The 22,557-nt window shown below is 45.2% G+C and overlaps 2 protein-coding genes across 3 annotated transcripts in view; one reads left to right on the forward strand and one right to left on the reverse strand.

Annotated features, from left to right (window-relative positions):
- Positions 1 to 477: 477 nt before the first annotated feature.
- Positions 478 to 13,758, reverse strand: CNOT9 (CCR4-NOT transcription complex subunit 9). Of its 2 annotated transcripts, none has more exons than XM_033065147.1 (8): positions 13,649 to 13,758; positions 8,666 to 8,845; positions 8,184 to 8,299; positions 6,638 to 6,747; positions 5,776 to 5,885; positions 5,234 to 5,332; positions 2,781 to 2,872; positions 478 to 2,097 (listed from the first exon to the last, which is right to left on the reverse strand). In XM_033065147.1, the coding sequence occupies exons 1-8, from the start codon at positions 13,670 to 13,672 to the stop codon at positions 1,929 to 1,931; spliced, it is 900 nt and encodes a 299-aa protein (XP_032921038.1). In that variant the 5' UTR covers positions 13,673 to 13,758; the 3' UTR covers positions 478 to 1,928. The 2 variants fall into 2 exon arrangements, with proteins under 2 accessions (XP_032921038.1, XP_032921037.1); XM_033065146.1 differs by having other exon boundaries at positions 478 to 2,103.
- Positions 13,759 to 13,921: 163 nt separating this feature from the next.
- USP37 (ubiquitin specific peptidase 37) overlaps positions 13,922 to 22,557 on the forward strand; it is a 34,501-nt gene continuing 25,865 nt past the window's right edge. Inside the window, exons 1-7 of the mRNA XM_033065007.2 lie at positions 13,922 to 14,006; positions 14,782 to 14,989; positions 17,767 to 17,938; positions 19,026 to 19,126; positions 20,365 to 20,546; positions 20,891 to 20,965; positions 21,465 to 21,562. Of these exons, the coding sequence (XP_032920898.1) occupies positions 14,834 to 14,989; positions 17,767 to 17,938; positions 19,026 to 19,126; positions 20,365 to 20,546; positions 20,891 to 20,965; positions 21,465 to 21,562 (784 nt within the window). The 5' untranslated portion in view covers positions 13,922 to 14,006; positions 14,782 to 14,833. The remainder of the gene's footprint in view (positions 14,007 to 14,781; positions 14,990 to 17,766; positions 17,939 to 19,025; positions 19,127 to 20,364; positions 20,547 to 20,890; positions 20,966 to 21,464; positions 21,563 to 22,557) is intronic.

A 22,557-nucleotide genomic window follows, 5' to 3' on the forward strand; every position in this document is an offset into this window, starting at 1 on the left:
GGCGCCCCTCGTTTGGGGTCGAGCCCCCATTCTTATCCTCCGGTTGCACCTGTCTGTCCCCAGACCCGCTTGCACCCATGGGGATCCAAGCTGGGGCAGCCTTAGGCCAGACCGAGCTGGGGGCAGAGGGTGCGGGGCAAGGACCAAACTTTGGGGTGGGCGATGCTCTAACAGACCCGGACACCGGGAGAGTGCGGCAGGGCTCGCAAAGGCGCTTTAGGGAGGCAGCGAGTGCTCTCTTCCTGGCAGACTCGCTGCCTTCCCGCAAAGCAGAACAGAGCAGCATCCCCTCCACACTACCTGCCCCACAAGAGATATGGCACCACAGGGACGTGGCCAGCTCCCACTGGGAAAGGTCACTCGTTCCAGCTCATTTCCCCAAGACAGCACATCCCGCCCTTCCTCCCATCTGCAATAAACCCCCCACCGCGCCGCTTGCCCCCACTGCCCCCGAGAGACCACACCAGGACCAATCTGTGGTGGCTGGCGTTTTGTTATTTATTAATCCGAATTAAAAAAAAAAATAAAATAAACCAAACAGAAGCATTTTCACACCCTGGCAAGGTCAGGGTGAAAAGGAGGGAAAAGGCAATGGTTATAAAACAGGAACCCGAGGGCAAGGAAGAAGCTGTGCTCTGCCCTTGTTATGCAAGGCTGTGAAAGGAGGAGGGAAGAGAAATGGTGGGATTTAAGACACTGTTGGCACGACACTGCAGATGATCAGCAAAATGGGCTACTCGAAGAGGGGGGAGAAATTAAGTAGCTGCCTGGGCTTGCCTGCAGCCAAGAGCAGGCTTTGCTGCCGCAGAGCCTGGGAGCTCCTCCACCGCTTCCGAGAGCCTGCTGCGGCCGCATTAGCCCCTTGGCACAGGGGCGGCAGGTAAGTGGCTGCTGGTCCAGTTTAATTGCAGTGGGGCCATGGCAGATGCCAAGGCAGGTTTCAAAGCAGAAATGGATGCACCTAGCTGGCAGAGAGGGGCGGGAGGGGGGAAGGGAGGGCACAGGACTGAGAGGCGCCTGGCAGGCAGCAGCAGATACAGAACGCAGCATACCTGGAGCCTGCAGGCAGCAGAGGATCAGCCGGTGGCCTGCCCACCACCTCAAGGCAGGTGCCCTCACACTGAGCTCCATGTGATAAGCCAGCCAGCAGCCTTCCCAGGTCTAGATGAGAGGCCAGCACACATCAGGCGCTGGCCACTGGTCAGCTGTGGAAGTGCACTATTTACAGCACAGGAGGCACAATCCGGCTATCTTCTTCCCTAGAGCTCTGGGAAGCAACCTTATGACGTATGGGCTCATTGCAAGTAATCCACCCCTCCCCTTGGGGCAAGCACTGCAGCGGCCTCGCTGCAGCCACACCAAAGGAAAAGAAGAGAGAAGCTCACTGTGCCAGATGGATGCAGAGCCAGGAGCAAGGATGTGCTGGCAGGGAAAAAAGCTGTCCCTGGGCTACCTGCAGCTGAGTAGCAGTATTAGGAGGGGATAGAACAACTGGATCAGCTTTTATTCAGTTCACTCATCTAAACAGACATGTAAACAAGAAGTGACAAGGAACTGGAGAGATGTGGTGCGCATACCCACTGTCATGCACCACTTGGGAGGAGACTGAGTTTGCTGGAAGAGTGGACATCTGCAATACCCCCTGCCTGGAGGTGGGGGAAGAGATGCCACCCAAGCCTCCTGGAGAGACTGGGATCTATACAGATTGTTTTTATTGATTTTTTTTGAAGCTGTGGTATCAGCATTTGCTGGTGTTGGGATCCCCGGAGGCTTGCTGCACTGCTACAGAGCAGCCCTTTGGCTGGGTGGGATGGTCCGACAGGCCGGCACCAGCTGGCGTGCCCAGTTTGTTGCAGAAGAGGTCACCTGTTCCTGGTTCTTTGTAAACCTGAGCTGTTTCTTCCCCAGTGCCCCACCTCCCCCAGCAGTCATTGCGGAGGAAGAGGGATGCCCCGTGGGTCAGTGACTTGACCCTCTTGCAGGTTCTTGACAAGCTGAGCCAGCCAGCGTTTTGTGGTGGTGTCATCCTTCAGGACCTGGGCGAAGGTGGTGTCCTTCAGCTGGTCAGGAAGGCACTGCCTGAGAGCTTCACGTGCCCTACATCAAGAGACAAGAAACGGGGCCCAACAAATAAACTCACAGGGGCAAGAGGGGAGCAAACCCCACTGGGGACACAGTATTCCTTTGGCTGGAGGTCTCCCTGCCAGAGCCAGCCAAGGAAAGCACTGAGCAGCAGCAGCACTGCAGCAGGTGGCACTCAGCCAGCCAGCCAGCCCAGTTCCCACCCCTCACACTAAACCCCACCAAGCATCCCAACATCCAGCAGCAAAGTGATGCGATGCCAGGAGAGACAGAGGCAACAAATACAAACCCAGCAGCTCTGGGCAGAGCTACTGGTCAGCAGGAGATCAGTTGTATTCTCTCAACTGAGTTTTATCTACTGCTAACAGTTTGTCTGATGGAAAAGGAGGGTATAGTGTACCTTCCGCCCCAGGCCCTCCTTTGTATCTTGCTCAAGCTACATTTGAGCTCAAGCAGTAGTAACTTGCACAGCTGGAATTTGCACAATCCCCCAACAGTCACTGCTTCTCCCATGTACCATAAAAGCTCCTGTGACTAGCAAGAAAAAAATCAAAGCAAAAACCCCACCCATCTTCCACACTGAGCTAAGGTTGACAGACCGGAACTTTCATTCCCCCCAGGTGGGGGCTGTGGAGACTGAAGAACTGTGCTTCCAAGAGTGCAGGAGAGGCCCCTGCCCAAACTCCTAAAATGTTTACCTGGGATTATCGGAAAGGCGAAGGTAGCAGCGGACGACATGTTTCAGCAGCCGTGCTGATGGTTCCTTGGAGAGCTGCAGGACCATTTTACCCTGTTTGACAGAGGCCACCAGTGCCACCAGTTAAAGTCTTTAAAAGAACAGCTTCACAACCAACAGACTGGGAAAGATCGTGAAATCACTCACTCTGGCTTCCTGCGCAGCACAGCCCATTACCTTCTATCTAGACACCCCTGCATGGAACCTGGTGATGCTTGCATGACTTGGAAAGGGTTCTCCCAGCAGCTCGGGGAAAGCTCATCTCAATTCTGCTTAATGTTTACCCTCCTAGGACTACTTAGCAACTCTTTGTGAGAGTAAAGAGAACCTGGGGTTTCTCCCTCATGGAAGACAGACACATTCCAGACACTTTGATAAGCTCAGGCTGAGTGACACCATGACGTGTGTTCCCAAGCTCTGCAACACCCCCTGTTCTCATATACATTCCCTTCACTTCAACATCCTTTTGAGACAAAAACAATACCCCGGAAAGCCAGGCCATAGAACTGGGCTCACCCACACCACATGTAGCAAGATCCTGATCCATTCTTAGCATGCATCCAACCATGATATTTTTTCTTTCTGCTACATCCCTCATGAAGCTTTTCCAGGGAAGCAAGGCATGGACAGATCTTCCTGGACCAGTCTCTGTTTCTCACACCAAGTAGGATTTTGCACATGTCTGCACCTTTGAACATGCCCAGTTGAGCTGTTTGGATGACTTCACATACCTGCTCTGAAGAATTTAACAGACTGCTGGCTTGTATTTAGGAGTCAATCACATCCGCCCAACAAGTTGTTTTCTTCCTGTAAACTACACTGGCTAGCACTAACCATTTTCCCCATTAGCCAAATTCACCTGTATTTGGATATCCTGGCCGTTAGCAATTAGCAGGTCCTCCTCATCTGCCCTTTTGCAAGCTTCCTTTTCTTAGCAATTCCCCAGGATACCAATTGTTTCTTCAAAATAAATAACCACAAGCTTCTCAGAGAGCTCAGAGCGGATGGAAAATACTAACTTGCTCTTTTAAAGCATACAATACTTCAGTAACATCTTACATCAGCAGACATGGAAGTAAATCATCACCCTCATTAGGCAGGAGTACACTACCTTGATTTTTGAAATGGACAATGAAAAATCTGTTAACATTTTCACCTTTCTCTCTTGCACTACTGATCTTGTCAGTGCTTCACCCAATGGCAGGACTACCCATGCTAACACAGCATTACACACCCACATCCTTCTGTGTTCAAGAATTCATTTCTGGGAATGGCATGGTCTCCTTCCCTCACCTATCTCAGAGTGTCTAATTGCATCCTTCGCTTTTCCCCCGCGTCAGATGTACTTTCATCAAAGTTTATCTTGTTGAATGCAAAAATCACATCACATTGAATATTAGGGACATCAGCTCAAAATCATTCATATTTTGCTATTTGAGGGTGAATAGGAGGGATTTTTTTCTTTACATTTGCAAGAACAGGTAAGTAAATATCCTTAATGAAAATATTAACATTTAGTCAGAGAACCAGCATTGCTAAGTGCCTAGCTTACTGCTGCATTTTCTTCTCCTGAGACCACCCTTTAAAAAGCAAACAAACATACACAAAAGCATGGCAGTTAACTATTCCAGGGCAGATTTGTATTCCCCTCGGCAAGCTCAAAGATAAAGCTCAAGTTGGGGCTATTACTCCTAGGATAACCAAATTTTGAGTACTCAAACTTGTCCTTTACAGGGATCACAAAATGGACAGATTGTGTTGTATTCCAACACAAAATTTAGAGCATATGCAGCAGCTAGTAGAAACCAGATTCAAGGAAAAAAATGAGTGGCATTCCAGGCAGTAAACAGGAAACCCATGAAACTCCTTGGTCAAAGACACTGGGTACAAAAAGTTCCATGGGTTCAAGGGGTGGATGGGACAAACACTGGGGGTTGGTACATAGAAACCCCACAAATGGGGTTCCAAAGCTGAAAGTAGCTGGCAACTGCAGGACTGCCATGAGGACAAGTATGATATATACTCACCCGGCTCTTTCAACGTGTTGTGAGAGACAGGGATGGGACACAGATCTATGATCATTCTTACATAAAATTAAATCAATTCATGTCCCACTAACAACTGGAGACACTCACAACTCTGGAAAATATTTTTCTTCTCTGAAGAGGTTTACTAAGTCTCGGGGACTTAGTATATCACAACTAATATGTGTTCTTTTGACATGCAAACCAGAAGTATACAAAGGCAACATGGAAGCAGAGCTACAGTGCCACAAGCAATTAGCCCAAGAATGATTTGCCTCCCTCATCCTGTGCTCCAGTCAGACAGCAGTAAAGTAGTTGCTGAAGAAGATGGCTGCTAGAGCATATATTTTTCTTTTCTAGATATAAATACTTGAAAAACAAATAATCTCACCAGTATCATGGCAACATGGGAAAACCGCTCATAAGTCTGACAGATGTATGCCAGCCCTGTGTCATCCAGGAGGATTTTCTGAAGAATAAACGTAGCAACCTAGAATGAGGAGAAAGCAGAAAACAAATCATATAAACAACTTATCTATCCTGAGAAGGGACAGCCTTTGTGTGGTGCTCTTTTCAAGTCAGCCTCAGAGTTGAAAAGCCTTCCAGCAGGTAGCAAATGCTTTACTCAGTAAAAGTTAGGAGACAAGAGAAAATGCAGGACAGTACACAATGCCTCTGGCTAGAGAAAAGAGATAGACACAAAGCAGAGTGTACAAGATGACTGGATTGAAGATGCATAACAAGCCAACTAATGCCAGGCCAATCAGGTAGCCTCAGGTCTTGGTCTGTTTGGTTTTTGAGGAGGTAAAATCTCCACCCAGGCTTGTCCCAGCATTTGCAACAGCAGAGAAGCCAGCTCTGCAGGGCACTGGCTGTCTGGTCAGTCAGAGATGAACAACAAAGTGTCTCTATTAAAACAAAAAAAAAAGGTACCGTTTTGGAGAGCTCACTGCCCGACTCCATAATACGTAAGCACAGGGGGATAATTTCTGTTGTCAATAAGAAATTTATCACTTCTTGCTCGTCAGTTTTCACCAAAGCCCCTTGAAGTAAAAACAAAACCCAAAATCAGCAAATGATAAACTGTTTCCAAAAAATCTCACCTTTCAAAGAGGGCCTGTGCTCTGCCCTCCCCAGAAACCATTCAGTCTGAATGCCAGGCAGAGCAACTGTCATCCTAGACATGTTGCAGCACATGGCTGGAGAAGAAATCATTTTGGCACGGTAAAAGTAATCAGTGTAAAAGTAATGGGGGTTGTTGGGGGTTGTTTATTTTTCAGAAAGGGGATGCACTCTTGGCTCTCCCTCAGCAGTAACATAAACACAAGAGGATCATGGCACCCACAGCAACCTCTGGGATGAAGAAATGCATTTTAAGATATTTTAAGACTCTTTATGCATTGAGAGAAAAATTATTTGGGCAGAAAGAAGAAAGAAAAAAAAACAGGATAAGGGGAATACAGGGAAAATACACCCGAGTCAATCAACAGGAACCCAAAGAAAACCCAGCCTATACCCACCCATCCCAGTGCCTAGCTGGGAGGGCTGAAGGTGACAGTACAAGTCTGCAAATATTTATGCTCAAAGAAACATATTTTGGGCAATGCATTTAGACTTCAGTGTGATTTTTATTAGTGAAAAGGAAGAAGAGACTGCGTCCACAAGGAGCAGGTCCTTCTCTTTAAATTGTAAAATCCCAAAGATTTCTGATTTTGGTCATGCAGGTCTCTGTGCCCACAGTATAAACTGCTCTAACTCAGTACAAGCTCAGTCCAGCATTAGTCTGGCTGCTTACCAATGACCCCAAGGCTTGTGAGCCGCAGGTACTCAAATGGACGGGTCTTGCTGACTGTGTGCAGGAAGGGGTACAGGAAGAGAGGAATATGAGCTGCCAGAAAAGCTGACCTGTAGGAGAGAGAACACACAATGTGAACAACAAGGAAAACAAAATGAGCACACAATCTAGCACTACCACACAGAGCCTCAGACTGTTCCTGGTGGACCCCATTGCTACTGCTCCTCAAAGGTGGGCAACAGTTAATTCTCTGATGGAAAGGCAGGAAACAAATCCTGCACTGGGCACAGCACGAAACCTAACACCTGATCTGTCAATTACCTGCATTCCTGCCTCAGCTGATCAGGAACTGAGCACACCCTGTTGTTTTTATGACCTCCTCCCTGCTGCCTAGACCCTCTGTTTTGCACATTCACTGCTGCATTTCACCCTGCAGGTTCCCAATGGCAGTGAAAAGTACCTCTCACAAATACAGACTGGCTGAGCTTTAGGCATTATCAGAGTTTAAACGTGCACCAACACCTTTCCCCCAGAGTCCTCACACTGCCTTCTGGCAGTAGTGAAAAATAAAGACTGCAGGTAGAATGCTGGAGATTGCTCTGCTAACAGAGGGAAGCTCTCTTCCTGCACAATCATGCAAAATACTTTTTCCATTTTCAGTTTTCAAACTTTATATTTAAAGGTAAGTAATGTAAAACTACCCTATTTCTTTGGACATCATCTCATGGAGGGTTGCTGTTTAACACTGCTTTGCTGCAGCTCAAAAACAACTTCAGCTGTGCTGCTGCTCAGCAGTAACAGAAGCCTGAAATTGTGGATCTCTGGGTAGTTTCCTTCTGAGTTTCAGCTACTGATTTTGGCTGAACCAACATCATATTTTTCCCTACTGACAAGGGCTGGGCACAGATGGAGAAAACATGAAGTCAGACACTGGCTGAGGACTCCAAAAATGGCTATGCTATTGCTCCCTTGCCTCACACTTGCCTGGGAAGGACAATCCTGTTCATTCCACCCTTTCAACAGCCGGTCTAAAAAACTCTAAGGTGAAATTTAAGGAGTTCTTTTTTGATTTCACAGAATATTCTGATTTGGAAGAGACCCACAAGGATCATGGAGTCCAGCTCTTAAGTGAATGGCTCACATGGGGATAGAACCCACAAACTTGGCATTATTAACACTGTGCTCTAACCAAGCTCCTTGTCTAAATAACTGTAAGCTCAAGGATCCTTGCACACAGCATTCAACAAAAAGGTACCTTTAGCTCTGGCTAACCTCCCAGAAGCTGCCACAACTCAGTGTTCTGAGAATTTGCAAGATGTCAGGATGATCCAGGGAATGCAATGCTTTAAGACCATAAAGCTGTCATCCTGGTAATCCATGCAAACAAGTAAAAGCAGCAGGCAGCTGCCTATCTACCAGCTCTGTTGTACGTTTCACTTCTCTCAAGTAAAAGAGAAAGGAGCTAAAGTGCTTCTAAAGTCAAACACACGTATTGAGGTGTCAACATCAACACCTCAGAAAACTCACACAACTTGGAAACACTTACCTAGTTTCAGGGTGTGATGCAACACATTGTAGTAGAGCTAAAGCATTGCAGACTCTGTTGGACTGATGGGCTGTCAAAGTCGGAGGGTTGATTGATGGATAAATATTTACAATTTCCTAAAAATTAACAGAGTGTGGAAAGTTAAAGCAGAAAATATCAGAAAGCTACACCAAAGCACTTGCCTGGCAAGGAACTGCAGTGACAGCTGATAACAGCCTGCTTTCACCAAGTATCACTTTCAAGTTACATGGCAGCCACCATGCTGCCCAGGCAAGGGCAGAGCTGGTTCAGAGTCAATTTGACATGGAGTCACAGGAGTGCATTCAAACAATCTGTTCCCCTCACCACATGATCCAACAAAGATCATACCCCCAAGCAAAGGGATCCCACCAGTTCCTACCCAGGTCCATCTCATGGAGGCACAAGCTCTGCAATGTGTAGATGCTGCACCACAGAATAAAGACACTGACAGCCTGACCTACCTGAAGGAGTGCTGCAATCGTGCCAAACGAGTGCCACAGCATCGGGGCGAGGTCAGGCACAGATTCACGCTTCTTGCTCAGCTCCAGCAGTGCATTCTCCCGTGTCTCAGGGCTGGACAGCTCATTGATCCACTGGTAGATCTTTTCACGGTCAACCTGAGCCAGTGCTGTTGGCACAGGCTGGCAGGGAGACAGAAAAGTTTCAGTCCAAACATTTTATCTAATTCTCACCCAAACCATTCCCACAATCTGACAGAAAAAGAAACTCCTGACTGAGAGGGCAGAACCTAAAGCTTTATTAAGATGTCCTGGATATGGATCCATCCCTTCCTTAGATTAGTCTTAGTATTTAATCTATTTGAAATTCTAAGGCTTTATTTCCTGGCCTGACTTGTAAACACAGTCTCCCTTAATCTCCTTGCCAAGCGGTACCTTTGTAAGTTCATTCAGCCAAGCTGCTGCCCATCTGTGCCAGCAGAGCTCCTGGGGAGCAACACACACTTCAGTCAGCTATCATTTGCTCCACTTGCATTTAGCATTCATTTATTTCATGCTTCAAGTGCAAGATTCCACAGATTCAGAGTAAGGCAGAGGCTACCTCTTTCTCTCCACAAATACCCACGACATTAAAAACTGCCAATGAGATTCACTCAATGCATACAAGAAAAATATTCATACAAATACTAGAAAAACTTTCACTACTTCACCATCAGCATGACACTAGCCCTAGTCAGTAACAGCTGCTGTTCCCAATGGCTTGTATTGATACCAGGTACATGTTCACACGCATGGAGCTAAAAGGGAATTTTTCAAGAATGACTTTGTGCAAGATCTCAGGATGATTTGATTCCTGTTCAAAATAAGCCCAGAGAAAGGCAGACCTGCATTCCTAGCCCAGACATTTTCTACTTCTCAGGAGAAATCCGCATTTTGCTTCTGCCTCTCTTGAAACATCAGGGAAAAGACAGTATCAAGATCAAGAAGTTCTCAACAACAACAACAAAAAAAAAAAAAAAAAAAAAAAAAAAAAAAAAAAAAAGGAAGAAGAGGGAAAAGAGGGACTGTATCATAATTTCTGTGGAGACGGCAAGGCATAAGTCTTTCACTGAAACTTTGTCTCCTGCCTCTGCTGGCACAACCTTGGTGCAAACAATCTGCAGGCTTCCTAAGGAGATAGTTTGGTGACTCAGATACAGAATTTTGAGGAAGACAAGAACCATCACTAAAACATCCTGTGTGAACACTTGCAAAAGCCCTGTCAGAACCTTTTCAAGCACTGCTGCAGGGGTTGTTACTGAAGCCAAGCACAGCCCTGTTGGTACTTGCTGCTGCTGAGCTACCCACCCAGCATGCAACCAGGTCTGCATCCTGCTGTGCATGGTTATCCCAGCTGGAAACAGGACTGCATTTCTTCCTTTGTTTTAACCCCAACTCTTCATGTGCTCCCCACAAGAGATGCAAGCAGAGCCCGTACCGCACTGACAGCAACGCTGTCACCAAGCAGCTCACCACTGAGACATGCAGAACACGGGGGAGCTCAGCAACTGAAAGTGGCTGCAACAAGACCTGAAGCCACATGGCAGAGGCAGTCCCAGAAGGGATGCAGAGAGACTTCTAAACTTTTGGAAGACATCAACAACTTTCTTTCTTTTTTGCAAAGGGTTCCTTCCTCTGTTTACCCCATTTTATATCCATAGTCACATCCAAGGAGATTCTTTATTATTTAACTTAAATGCTCATACAATGTAGTGTTATCAGTCCCTGTAATCTAGGGCTCAAATACTTAGCTGTTCATATTTCCTGCTATCCTTTTTTCTCAATGTCATATTTAAGGATGATATTCTCCAATTTAATGCTCTCACTGAAACCACCTGTCACTCCCTCCCTCCTTCCCCTCCCAGTCGCCCTGGTCCAAGATGGAAAGGGGAATTGGAGGCACAAAAGATAAAGATCACAGGTTGAGATAGGAACAATTCACTGGAAACATCAATGAGATAAGAAAACTAACTAATAACTAATATTAATGACAGAGTGTATAAGAAAAGAAAAGTTATTGATCACCCCACAGAACCCCCTCCACAATACCCAACTGCTTCTTGGGCCACACTAGCCCAAACCCAAATAAAGTCTTTCCTCCCTCCCTGAAAAATGGTGTGAGGTGATACAGAATAATCTCTGGGGCCTAGCTATGCTCCCTCCTGTCTACTGCAAAAGTTAACTCTGTTCTGGCCAGAACCAGGACACTCACCTACTCAATTTGTAATTTTTTTTCCCAAAACCTCAAATTAAATTAGTGATCCTGCCAAGTTTCTTGTGCCTCTACAACTCTGAGTGCAATCGCAATGCTAACTTCTACAATGAAGCTCAAAAAGAGAGGGAGAATGAATAGAGCTCATTCGTTTTTATGTGGGATGGTGGAATGACAAGCAGTGTAGCAATAATGCTGTTATAATTCTGTTATCTAAAACTTCCATCTATTTTTCTAGAAGTTTCAGTTCCTGTAAGCTTAAATACATCGACCCCTTAAAAGCACAATCATGTGCTTGTGATCCCTGGAGAACACTAAGTAGATTTTACACACAATTAAGTTTATGATGTCCAATATCTGCCTTAGCCAGAACAGACTGCTTTTCATAGGCTCTACAGTTGCTGCTTTTGTTTTAGTTTAAATGGAAAGATGTATTTGTTTCCTAATTCCCCTATTACTGTTTCTTCTCCCTCAAAGACCCAAAATTCTGGGGAACCCTGAGGGCCACACAAATCCTGCAAGCTCCAGGACAGAACCCCACCAGGCAGACTTTCTTTTGCACACAGGGAAAGTAAAACTTATCAACAGTATTACATCAGGAAAGATCTTGTAACACCCTTTCTCCTTCTTGGAGAAAAACATCTCTAATAATCACATAAGAAATTGATTCAGGCAAATGGCTTTCTCTTCCTAATTGAGCTAGGCACACTGGCAAAAGTCCTGATCAGCCAAAGCCGGACACTAACTGGATAAGATGTACTTTTTAAACTATTTTGATAGCCCATGCATTCAGAAAGACAAAAAATGAACTTTGAACTTTCATAGCAGTGAATTAGCTGATTCCAGCAGGGCTTTCAATGCCCTACAGCCAATTACAGGCACATTTATTGGTTTCAGTCTGCTCTCGAGCACTCTGTGATGTCTTCAGGCGGGAACCAGTGTCAGCTCTGCCATCAGCATCGCTGTATGAGGACCAGTGCTCCAGCTCACCACAGCTTTATCACAGCAGGGTTCACAATACCAACGGGATTCCTGAGCCAATTCGTGACCTTACTAACACGTGACTTCATTTACCACAGGTCCCGAGCACACCTCCAGAGCCAAACACCCTGCCCTACCCCTCCAGTCTAAGCACACTAACTGTGGTATGAAACATCTCAATACAGAACTACCAGTTAGCATAAACTATGTATAAATTAAATATATGTTCAGGTGAGTCCTAAAATAAAGTTTATCTCTATCCTGAAATAAATTTTTTGGTTAAAATTGTCCTTAAAAAAGAGAGATAACCAGAACACAGGCAGAGGATGAATGGGAGATACACATAAAGAGAGTCCTTCATGCATTTCAACAGACATTTAGGAATTACAGTGCGATAAAAATGCTGATTAAGAGAGTCTACCTGATCTGGCACACCCTTCCATGCTCTGGAGAACAGTAATTCAAACCAGAAGTATTCAGCAGCACTCCAAGAACCCATTAAAGTCACAAGCATTTAAACAAAGAGGTAAAACTGAAAAAGTTCTCTAACTCCTGTTCATCAACACTTTACTCACTCATTAGCTCATTAGTCCAACCAGATCCTTGATTTAAGTTCATTTGAAACAGCTCTAACTGCTGGTTTTGCAATACACCTCCCACACTCAGTATACACACAAGCCTCATTCAGCTCTAGGAAGTCTTACATACGCCATGAATGTGAATTTGGGGAAGTGAAAACCAAAACATAAACCAAATCACATGGCAGATACAAAGCAATAACCACATCCTTCAAATTCAGCTCCCATTTTTGAACCCATCCAGGCCCAGGTACCGCTCCACTCCTGCCAGCCTGAACATCAGGCACCATATCCAACCTTAGCAGCTTCCTGAGGGGGTGAGGGCAAGCACCAGCTGTGGAAGGTACTGCACTGCAACGGGGCAAAAGAGAAGTAGGAACAGGCAGCGTTTGCTGCACTGAAGGGCTTTTCACTATCTACTCTCTTCCTCTGCGGTCAAGGCCAGCAGTAAACCAGCTCCCGAGAGGGCAGCCCCAGAGGTGGCTGGGCATGCAAGAGGTGTCACGGACAACTGTTTTAAGGTCACTTAAAGAAGATCTACTCTGAACCTAGGGCCTCAGCAGGAGAGTCTTCCTTATCCCTTCTTATCCTACCCTTTCCCTTTTCCTTCCTGCTCTTCCCCCTATACACCCTCTGTGGATAATCTTCTGGATTCATCTTGGTTGTAGATTAATTTACTTTAGACTTTTGTTTGCTTTTCCTCTCTGTGCTTTTTAAGTAGTACAGCAAACCTCAGCAACGAAATTTGTCACGCTTCTGCCTTTCCAAAAAACCCGCTTGATTCTTTAAGGGACCTTAAAACACTGATTCGCTACAGGAGGCACCCAGGCGCAGGGAGGGAGCACGGCGGGCCAGGGGAAGGAGGGAAAGCCCTACGTGATGCACAGCAGGCAGAGCCGCGTCACCCAGCAGGGAAACCCTCCAGGCCCTGGACGGGAGCGCACCGCAGAGCCCGCACGGAGCAGCCCACGGGAGCAGCCGGAGTTAGGCAGCTGCCAAACGCACCCGGCCGCAGATGCCGAGGGGACGCGGCTCCAGCACCCCGCGGCCTCAAGCTCCCCCCGCAGCCACAGGCGGCCGCGCTCTCGCTCCCCGCACGGCCCGCGCAACGGGGCCCCATCCCCAGCGCCGTCCCGCCGCCACCCGGCGGGGCGGGGCGCGGAGCCGCGCGCTCACCGCGGCCGTGGCCAGGCTGTGCATGGTCGGAGAGTGGGAGTGGGAGCGGAGCGGAGCCGCTGCCGCCTCAAGCCGCCGCCGCCGCCATGGACCCGCTGCCGCCGCGACCTCTCACCCGCCGCGCGGGGCACGCCGGGACGGGGCCGGGAGGGGCCGCTGCTGCACCGGCGCCTGCGCGCGGAGCGGGCGCGCGCGAGGCGCGCCGGGAAGGCGCTGCCGCGCTGACGTGAGCGGGCGCGCGTCGCGCGCCGTCCCGCGCTGCTCTGGCCGTTCCCGCCATCCGCCGCCGCCCCCTTCCCACGCCCCCCGGGCCTCGCCCCGGGCCCCGCGGGACGTGCCGGGACGCGCCGGAACGCAGGTACCGGGGCTCGCCTTCACCGACTCCTACCCGCTCCCTCCGGCCGCGTGCCCCTCCCGCCGCGCGGGACCGCCTGCCCTCAGAGCGGCCCGGCCCGGGGCGGGCGGCGCTCCCGTGCTCTCTGTGTCCCTGTATGGCTGAGCGGCGGAAGGGGAGCTGGGCCGGGCCCGCGAAGAGCGGGACCACTGCCAGGCCGGGCCGGGAGCGGCGGCGCCTGAGCGCGGGATGCTTGGGGGAACCTCCCCGGCAGCGCCTCCCGGGCTGCGCGCAGGGGCCGCTCCATTCATTCCTTCTGGTTTTTATCGGGAATGCGCTTCGCCATGCTTTCCGGAACCCTAGGGGCTATGTCTCTCCCCGGGCGGAGAGCCTCGGGGGAAGCCGGAGACCAGGTCCTGCGCCGCCAGAAACGAGCTCGTTTTCTTCCTTAGGCTTCCTCCAGAACTTTGGTTCCCATCTCATACTGGCTTTCGTCGGGCACTTTTTTTTTTTTCCTTCCTTTCCCTTAGGTTCATTGAGGTTAAGGGGTTTTGAGGGGTTCTATGTCTGGAATTGTGTCCGCTCACCTTTGAGCAGTAAGGAATCGGTACACTACTGTTCAAGCTGAGAGAGATTTTGTTAATTCTAAGTTTCTTTCACTACTGTCCAACTCTTCCTCACTGTGTTTAACAACAGTGAAACGGTTTTACCAAACTTCTACGGAAAGTTCAAACCGTGCTTCCGTCGTCCTTTAGCCATTATTTGGCCTGCCAAGTTATGCATTTCTCCTTTTTAACAGGTTTTTGAGGTGGAGCATACTTATTCTTGTTAGCCCTTTTCTGTGAGAAAGCATGGCGCTGTTAAAGGTGCACGGACCTGTCCGGATGCGCAGCATGCAGACTGGGATTACGAAATGGAAAGAAGGGAGCTTTGAAATTGTGGAGAAGGACAACAAAGTGAATCTAGTAGTTCACTACAATGTTGGAGGAATTCCAACCACGTTTCAGGTATGCCTGACATTAAGGCTTTTGTTTTAACAGTGCATGGATTGTTCTCTCTTGTGAACAGCTGTCCTCTTCAAGGCTATTAAGTGTCCTGCAGACTTCCCTTTGTCGCTGTTTCTTGTTCCTTGTTTCCTGAACACTAATCCCTTTGATATCTCTCCAGTAAATTATTGACAAGTATTGTTAAAAGATCTACCAGGTTTTGCAGTGAGATCCCACTGAATGGGAAGAACCACAAAAGCAGAGAAAAGTTACAGAAGTATAGAGCATTGTGGCTCACGTGTTGGATTTTTGGAACCTGTAGCCTGTTAGTGGCACATTTGCATTCTCTAGAGAAGATCCTTGCCATTTTATACTGTTTCCCCAGCTGAAGTTTAATGGTGTTAACACACCTGTAGCCTTTTGCAAGGCTTTGCTGAACATTAGTTGTTACAGTTTTAGGTATTAAATGCAGATACAGATCGCTGTTAGAGATTCTCTTGAAATATTCAGCCAAAATTTTCCTGTAGTTGTTTTCAGGTCAGTCTTTCTAGATTTTTGTGCAGAATGCCCCAAATCAAAAAGAGAGTGCTTCTTCTGTAAGAAATACTTACCTGTTTTAAAAATACGTAAATGACATAAGAGCAGTTGGAAGAGAAAAATTATCCCATCCTATTTAGCAACTTTGCAACAGCTTAAACTGATCTATATGTTGGCTTCTGCTTTTTCATGCTGTTTTTCATCAGTAATATTCACCAGTCTGTTCTCTGAGCTATTTCTCTGTGCAGATGCTATGAAAAAAAAGTTCATTTCTTTTTGAAAGGTTAGGCTTTTGCTGCCTTAGTGTGCTGAAAAGTCTCAGCACAGAATCTGGCAGCTGGTGTTACCTTGAAATCAAGGCCGGAGGAATTTGTTAGCTGTGGATTGTTTCCACCTGTGTTGCTGTAGACTTGAAAAGAATCTCTGCCTTCTCATGTGTGCTGCTGTGGTTTAATCCACTGTTGGACCATGTTGCACCTGAGGAGAGCAGTCTTGTGCATTCCCTGGGTGCTTGCTCTCTCACACTCCCTTCTGCATGGATGAGTGATGTGATGTGACAGCAACTCCAAGGGAGGTTCCACAGGGAGGATGAGCCTACAGAACAGCTAACCATGGCCTAAAGGGGCAGGTTTTGTTCCCAGCCTTTCACTCTGCTGTCTCTGGCTCTTGTCAGATCTCTTTGTGAGCTCTGTAGAGGGTTTTCACAGAAATTTTGGGAAAAGACTGAGTGCAGGATCTCGTGGACAGGGTGATAAACCACTGTGCAGCTGGGACTGCAGCTAAGGAAGAGGAGGAGGCTTGTGCTGGAGGGTAGTTTGTGTGAGACAGCCCCAGGCTGCTGGCATGCCACTTCAGGTGTGACAAATTCCTGATGATCTTGCTTTAGAAGTAGCATTCTCTGTTTTATAGACAAGCTGGTCTGAGAGGACTGTGGGTGATTTCCCTCCCTGTTTTTACTTTTCTGTAATTGAACGTTTGGATGGATCCAGCATTATATTTCTTTCTGCAGTAACTGGTGTGTCATCGAATTTCTGCTGTTAGATGATGTTTTAGACGTGTTTCAGAGCTTTAGCTAAGTTGTCCTAGCTAGTATTAAGATAAATACTTTGTTTCTTCGCACCTGCCAAAACTTTGTGACACTGACTGGGTCCTAACATGTGCGAGAAGGGTATGGATGGAATCTTCTGAGAGCATTTTGAGTTGAAATGGGTTGTTTTGCACTGAGATGGTGAAGTAATTGTAATCCTTTTGCAGGATCAGTGTTTTAAGGGAGCATGAAAAACTTGGAGCCTGTTATTCAATTCTTAGGTCTTTGAAGATATTTTTAGCTTCTATTTTAAAAAATCCCAACAGCCCACAAAAAAAAAACCAAACCCAAACTCAAAATACAAGGATGAAACACAAAGTATTTCAAAAGTGTAATGTTCCCATTAAAACAAATCCTTAATTTCTGATCGAAGTGGTTTTCCTGCTCCTCTTGGAAGCTGCTGTTGTGTCTAGATTGGTTTTTCAAGAGGCTAGAGGCCTTAATAGAAAAAAAATCTCATTGGACATGGAGTGCCTTTTACTGTCTCAGTCTTTCTGAGCTGCCCTCAACCTGTATGAGTAGTAGAACCTCTACCCAACAGCCGGTTTTTATAGGTGACTTAGAATGAAATAATAAATAAGGTTATAAAGTAGCAGTGGCATCATTAGGGGGCACAAATTCTTATTGAAATCCTTCCTGTGCTCAACCATAACCCTGAAAGTTTTGACTTTCATTTAATTGTTACGATGTTACATACAGACCAAGCCTGTTTCTTACTGACTTAACTCCCTCAGCAAATTTTTTAAGCCATTTCAAATCTGTTTTCTCTGGGAGCAAATTGTGAAGTGAGAAATTTGTGTTTAATACTTGAAACTTTCCCCATCTTAAATTGTATTTTGCACTTTATGTGGAAGTTTTCACTAAAGGGACTTCATAAAGTTGTTTTTCCTTCACATTTACAAGTGTCACACTCAGTAGGAAAGTCAGTTTCAGAAAGCTTGTCCAGACTCTAGTGTTGAGCAGTAGTGATACTGTCCTTACAGTTCTGTCAGATGCCAAGGTCACAAATCATATTGATTCTATGAGGTTTAGTGTTTCCTTGAAGTGGAGCAAGGAGAAGTATTTTGGTGGGAGTCTCTCTTATCCTGTCTATTTGAAATATTTTGTTTGAATTTGTAAGTATTTTGGGCTTTTGAAGTTGCATTTATACTTATAGTCACTTTCTTGTTTTCAGTTAAGCCATAACATTAAAACTGTGACCTTACGACCAAATGGCAGAAAACTGTGCTGCCTGATGCTAACACTAAAGGACACCAGCTTTCTGACAATTGATAAGGTACCGTTTAAAGATGCAAATGAAATGCGGATGTATTTGGATGCAGTCCATCAAGACAGGGTTCACACTGGTAAGTGCAATTGTTGTAAATCATGCTATAGCATTGTGGAGAGGTGTTGTGTTTTCTTTTTCCATCTTATCATGATTTAACCATGTCAAACAGCAGCTAAACCCCAAGCATCTGCTCACTCATTCTTCCCCATAGGGTTGAGAAGACAATGAGAAAAGTGAAAATGAGGAAACTTGTGGGTAGAGACAGTTTAGTAAGTAAAGCAAGAGCTGTGCACACAAGCAAAGAAAATGAGGAATTCGTTCACCACTCCCTGTGGGCAGGCAGGTGTTCAGTCATTTCCAAGAAAGCAGGACTCTACCATGTGTAATGGTGACTTGAGAAGACAAAATACCATCACTGTGCCTCCTTCAAGTCTTCCCCAGCTTTATACACTGAGCATGATGCCACATGGTGTGGGATATCCCTCTGGTCAGTCGGGGTCAGCTGTCCCATCTGTGTCCCTTCCTAGCTTTTTGTGCACCCCCTGCTTCCTCAGGGGTGATGTGAGCAGCAGAAAAGGCCTTGACTCTTTGTGAGCAGAGCTCAGCAATAACTATAACATCTCTGTTATCAGCAATATTTACAGCATAAATCCAAAACAGCCCTATCGTCACTTCTGTGAAGAAAATTAACTCTGTTTCAGCCAAAAGCAGCACACATCTTCAGCACATTTTGTCCTCCTTGTGTTCCTGGCTTTCTTTGCACTTCTGTAAATGCTTCTTTCTGACCTTGAATTTGATTTTTTAATTTATACCTTATGCTGAACAATAATCAGAGATTAACATACAGGATTTGTTTATGTTGTGTGTTGGTATTTGAAAGGTTCTGTTAATCGCCCATTATCTTCAGTATCTTCATTTTTCATTTTACTTCCTTCATTTAGTTCTTTTTAAGGATAAGAAGTTTGCTACCAAGTGGCTAAATGACCAATATGAGGGATATCCATAAACACGTGCTTATGTCTGTGCATTCAGAATATTGTAGTCTATTGGCAGGAAATCTAGCATACCCTTTCCAAAATCAACTCCAGCTAAACCTTGTGCAAATAAAAATCCCAGTTGGTTAAATGACAATCAAATCAAATATTGTGTACTTTTTCTGTCAGCTGGGAAACCCTCACAAGGATCTGGCAGCTTTGGAGGTGTGCTGGGCAGCAGGGCCCCACAGAAGGAAGCTAACAGGCAATTCTCTTACATAGAGAACCAGGTTTGTTAAATTGTTCAAGTTTTTACTGATTTTATTCTGTTCCTCTCTTCCTCTCGTTCTCTTACCGTACATTGTAATAGCACTATAAATACTTTACATCCAAAGCGTTTTTAACCTAGAGAGCTTGGAATAGAAGTGCATGGGGTGGTTGGCAATGCTGTATCTTTGTTGTGAGGAGATACCTTCTATATGAGTAAGAAAGATCAGTATCTGGCTATGGAAGTTAGTCTGTGTTCTTCACGTATGAGCTTTTAGGCAGAGAAGAAGTAGAAATAGAAGGAAAGTCCAAGACTGAGACTCACATAGTTCTGAATTTCCCTTTGTTTTATGCCAAACACCTTACATGTGTGACCATGTGCTAGTCAGCATGGGTCTTAATGAGTTTAGCAGACTTCAGCCAAATGTGTACATTAAAAAGCAGCTGATCCAGTTTTATATCAGAATAAAGTTACTGAATTTGTGGCATTCTGCTCACATTTTTGTGTAAATTTCACAGACTTTCCCCCAGAAGTTGTTTTCCTTTGAAATATTTTTGTTCTTCTTTTTCTCCCCAGATTTCATGGTATATTTACTGGCTTTAATTTACTTTATCTCTCTGAATATACTTATATTACTGCCCTGAAGGAGACTATTTCTGACATTGCCCCAAGACAAATTCCACCTATTACTGAAAGGCAATCTCACTGTAAAAGCTTGAAGCTATGCATACAGTGGTGAGATTAGACATGTTCAGTTTTTAAGTCTAAAATTGACCAAAATTCCTTAGTCAACCAATTATTACCTCTTTCCATTGCATCACATGTAGGGCTTGTTTGGCCCAAGGTGGTCAGGGCACTGTTTTAATTAAGTGGATTTTAGTGCATCTTTTTAATCATTTTAATTGTAATGCCACCCAGGATTGATCTGGGGATAGTTAGGGATTACACCTTGGCTTTTTTAATGTCAAAGCTTGTAAAGGAAATTTTTAAAACTTACATTCAACTGACTTAGCATTGGAAAATGAGAAGGGAAAGTGGTTACTACGGTAGAGTTTCATGTTTAGGACTTCTATGACTCAGTCAAAATTTTACCTATGTCTAATTTAAACTCTCTGAATCTGTTGCAAATAGCATCTTTCCACTTCTGGATGCTACACTGTCTCAAATAAAAAGTGATGAAGATCCTAGATTAGACTAAAGGTTCTCCTGTTTTTTCACTCTTGTGTTTTCTCCCTGGCCCCCTCCACTTGGGCTTTGCAGACTCCTCCCAAAAGAGTGACCGTGGAGAGTAAGGAGGAGAATACATTTCGCAAGGTGCTGGGCACCCCAGCCAGAGGCTCTATTAAGAATTCTGCTGGAGCTGGAACACCAAGCAGCAGGGTGAACATTTCAGCATCTCCTGCATCATCAGTCCCTCACAGGACAGGCTTATTGGAGAATCGGTAAGAGGATTTTTCTTACTATAATACTGTTAAAATCCAGCTCTTTATGGAGCTACAGATGGAACTCAGTACACTGAGACATAAGAAGGGAATATAAGTCTTCCTCTAGTTTTGCTGTTACTTTAGACAGAATGTTAATACACGCTTTTACAGCCTCTAACTAGTACTGGCACTAGAGCTTTAAGTACAGCTTAGGAGTTGGGCAGACCAAAGGCTTCTCTGTGTGCTATGAAAGTGGAGATTGCAGAAGCTAGGTCCAAAATGCATGGAAATCTTTGAGAAATTCTGTTCAGTTGCAAGAGGGTCCTATCAGAATGAATGACCACAAATTTTTCTGTCATCAGTGAAAAGAGGAAAAGAACACAACCCCCTGGTTCAGAAATGAGTGAAGATTATCCCAAAGAGAATGATTCTTCAACGTAAGTAACAGGTGTTTTTGATTTAAAATTACTTGTTCATTGTAAGTATATTTTTCTGAAAAGAATGCTCTCAGCCATGTGGACCAGGTCAGTCAGCTTGTGAACACGTTGGGTACTTGAAATAAGGTATGTGTTCAGGGCTGATAAGGGAAATACAAACTTCTCCAGCAGTTGATTTGCATGAACTGGCACATGCAAATTTTGTGTCATTGATCTTTTGTCAGTCAGGACTGCATGTGCTTTCACCCTTTTCAAAACAAAACTGATAAAGGGAAATTGCCATTTGAAGAAGAAGTTCCACGTGTTTCAATTCAGATTTAATTGTAAGAGGGTTTGTTTAAATTAGTTGGTTAAACTTACATGAGTGAAGTTCTACTGTTCATCATGGTCAAGAATTAAAGGTGATAGGAGAGAAATGCTTTAAAATAAGTTGTAAATATTGAACAGGAATATCCCATATCTCCCTTAACTGCACTGCTTTCCACTCTCCTCTCTGTAGGAATAATAAAGCCTTGAGTGATCCAGCCTGGAAGTACTTGAATAGTAGCAGAGAGAAACAGTTGAACCTGAAGCAGGCTGAGGAGAATAGGACGTCAGGTAAAAAAAAAAAAAAAAAAAAAAAAAGTAAAGTCAAATTATACCTAGCCTTTACCAGTAGGATTTTACCCCTTTGACAGTAGTTCCGCAAGTTGTTGCAGAGGAGTTTTTTCCTAATCTGCTATGCCATTAACTTTGTTACTTCCTCCAGAGCTGTACATGAGATGCAAATAACCTGCCTTCATTTTCAAAGCCTGTCCTGCTCTAGTGTGGCCTTGACCTTTATTCTTCAGTGTTGATGCCAGCCCATGAGCCAACTTGCTTGAAAATTCCAACAAGCAGCTTCAAACTGTTCCAAGCTACCCTCTTCCTTGGGAGGGGATTTCTGTAAACTCCTTTTTGCTTGCTTGCTTATTTATTTATTTTTAAAACTTTTCTTTGCTCTTAATACCCATGTCAATTGTAGGCTGTTTTTGTCTTTAAAATGTGTGCTGTTTGTTTTTACTTCCTTATCTCTTCCCCAGAACTTATAGGGGGAGCTCTTTGGGGCCAGGACTTTTATCCTGTTTCTACCAAGTTGAATATTGCTGTGGGACAAGGTTTTACAGACAGTACAGAAATACAGACAATATGTAGATAAGCTAGCAAGCAGCACTGTTCTTCAGTTTCATTAATAAATACTTAGCTTCTTTCCTCATAAAGAGGAATGAATTCAAGATCTTGTTTTTATGGGGAACGTTGGTGGATGCATCCTTTTTTAGTGCATCTCTGATGGCACAAATGTGTTGCTGGAACAGCTAGTAAGGTGAATGCTTACCTCTGAATGGAAATCTGGTTTTGTCTTCAGAGTCAAGATTAGAGTCTGTATCCCTGCAAGTTCTGGTAACAGTATTGCAAACTTCTTTCATGTATCTGCATTTCTGAAAGTTGCATGGCTCAAACAACTTCAGTCTGGAAAAGCAGCAAATGGTTATTCATTATTCAAACTAAATTGCACTGTGATTCACTAATAGGTGGGTTTTTCACTCTTGAGAACATTTTTTTCATATGGCACC

This window comes from Catharus ustulatus, chromosome 7, assembly GCF_009819885.2.
Source record: "Catharus ustulatus isolate bCatUst1 chromosome 7, bCatUst1.pri.v2, whole genome shotgun sequence".
Taxonomy (NCBI): domain Eukaryota; kingdom Metazoa; phylum Chordata; class Aves; order Passeriformes; family Turdidae; genus Catharus; species Catharus ustulatus.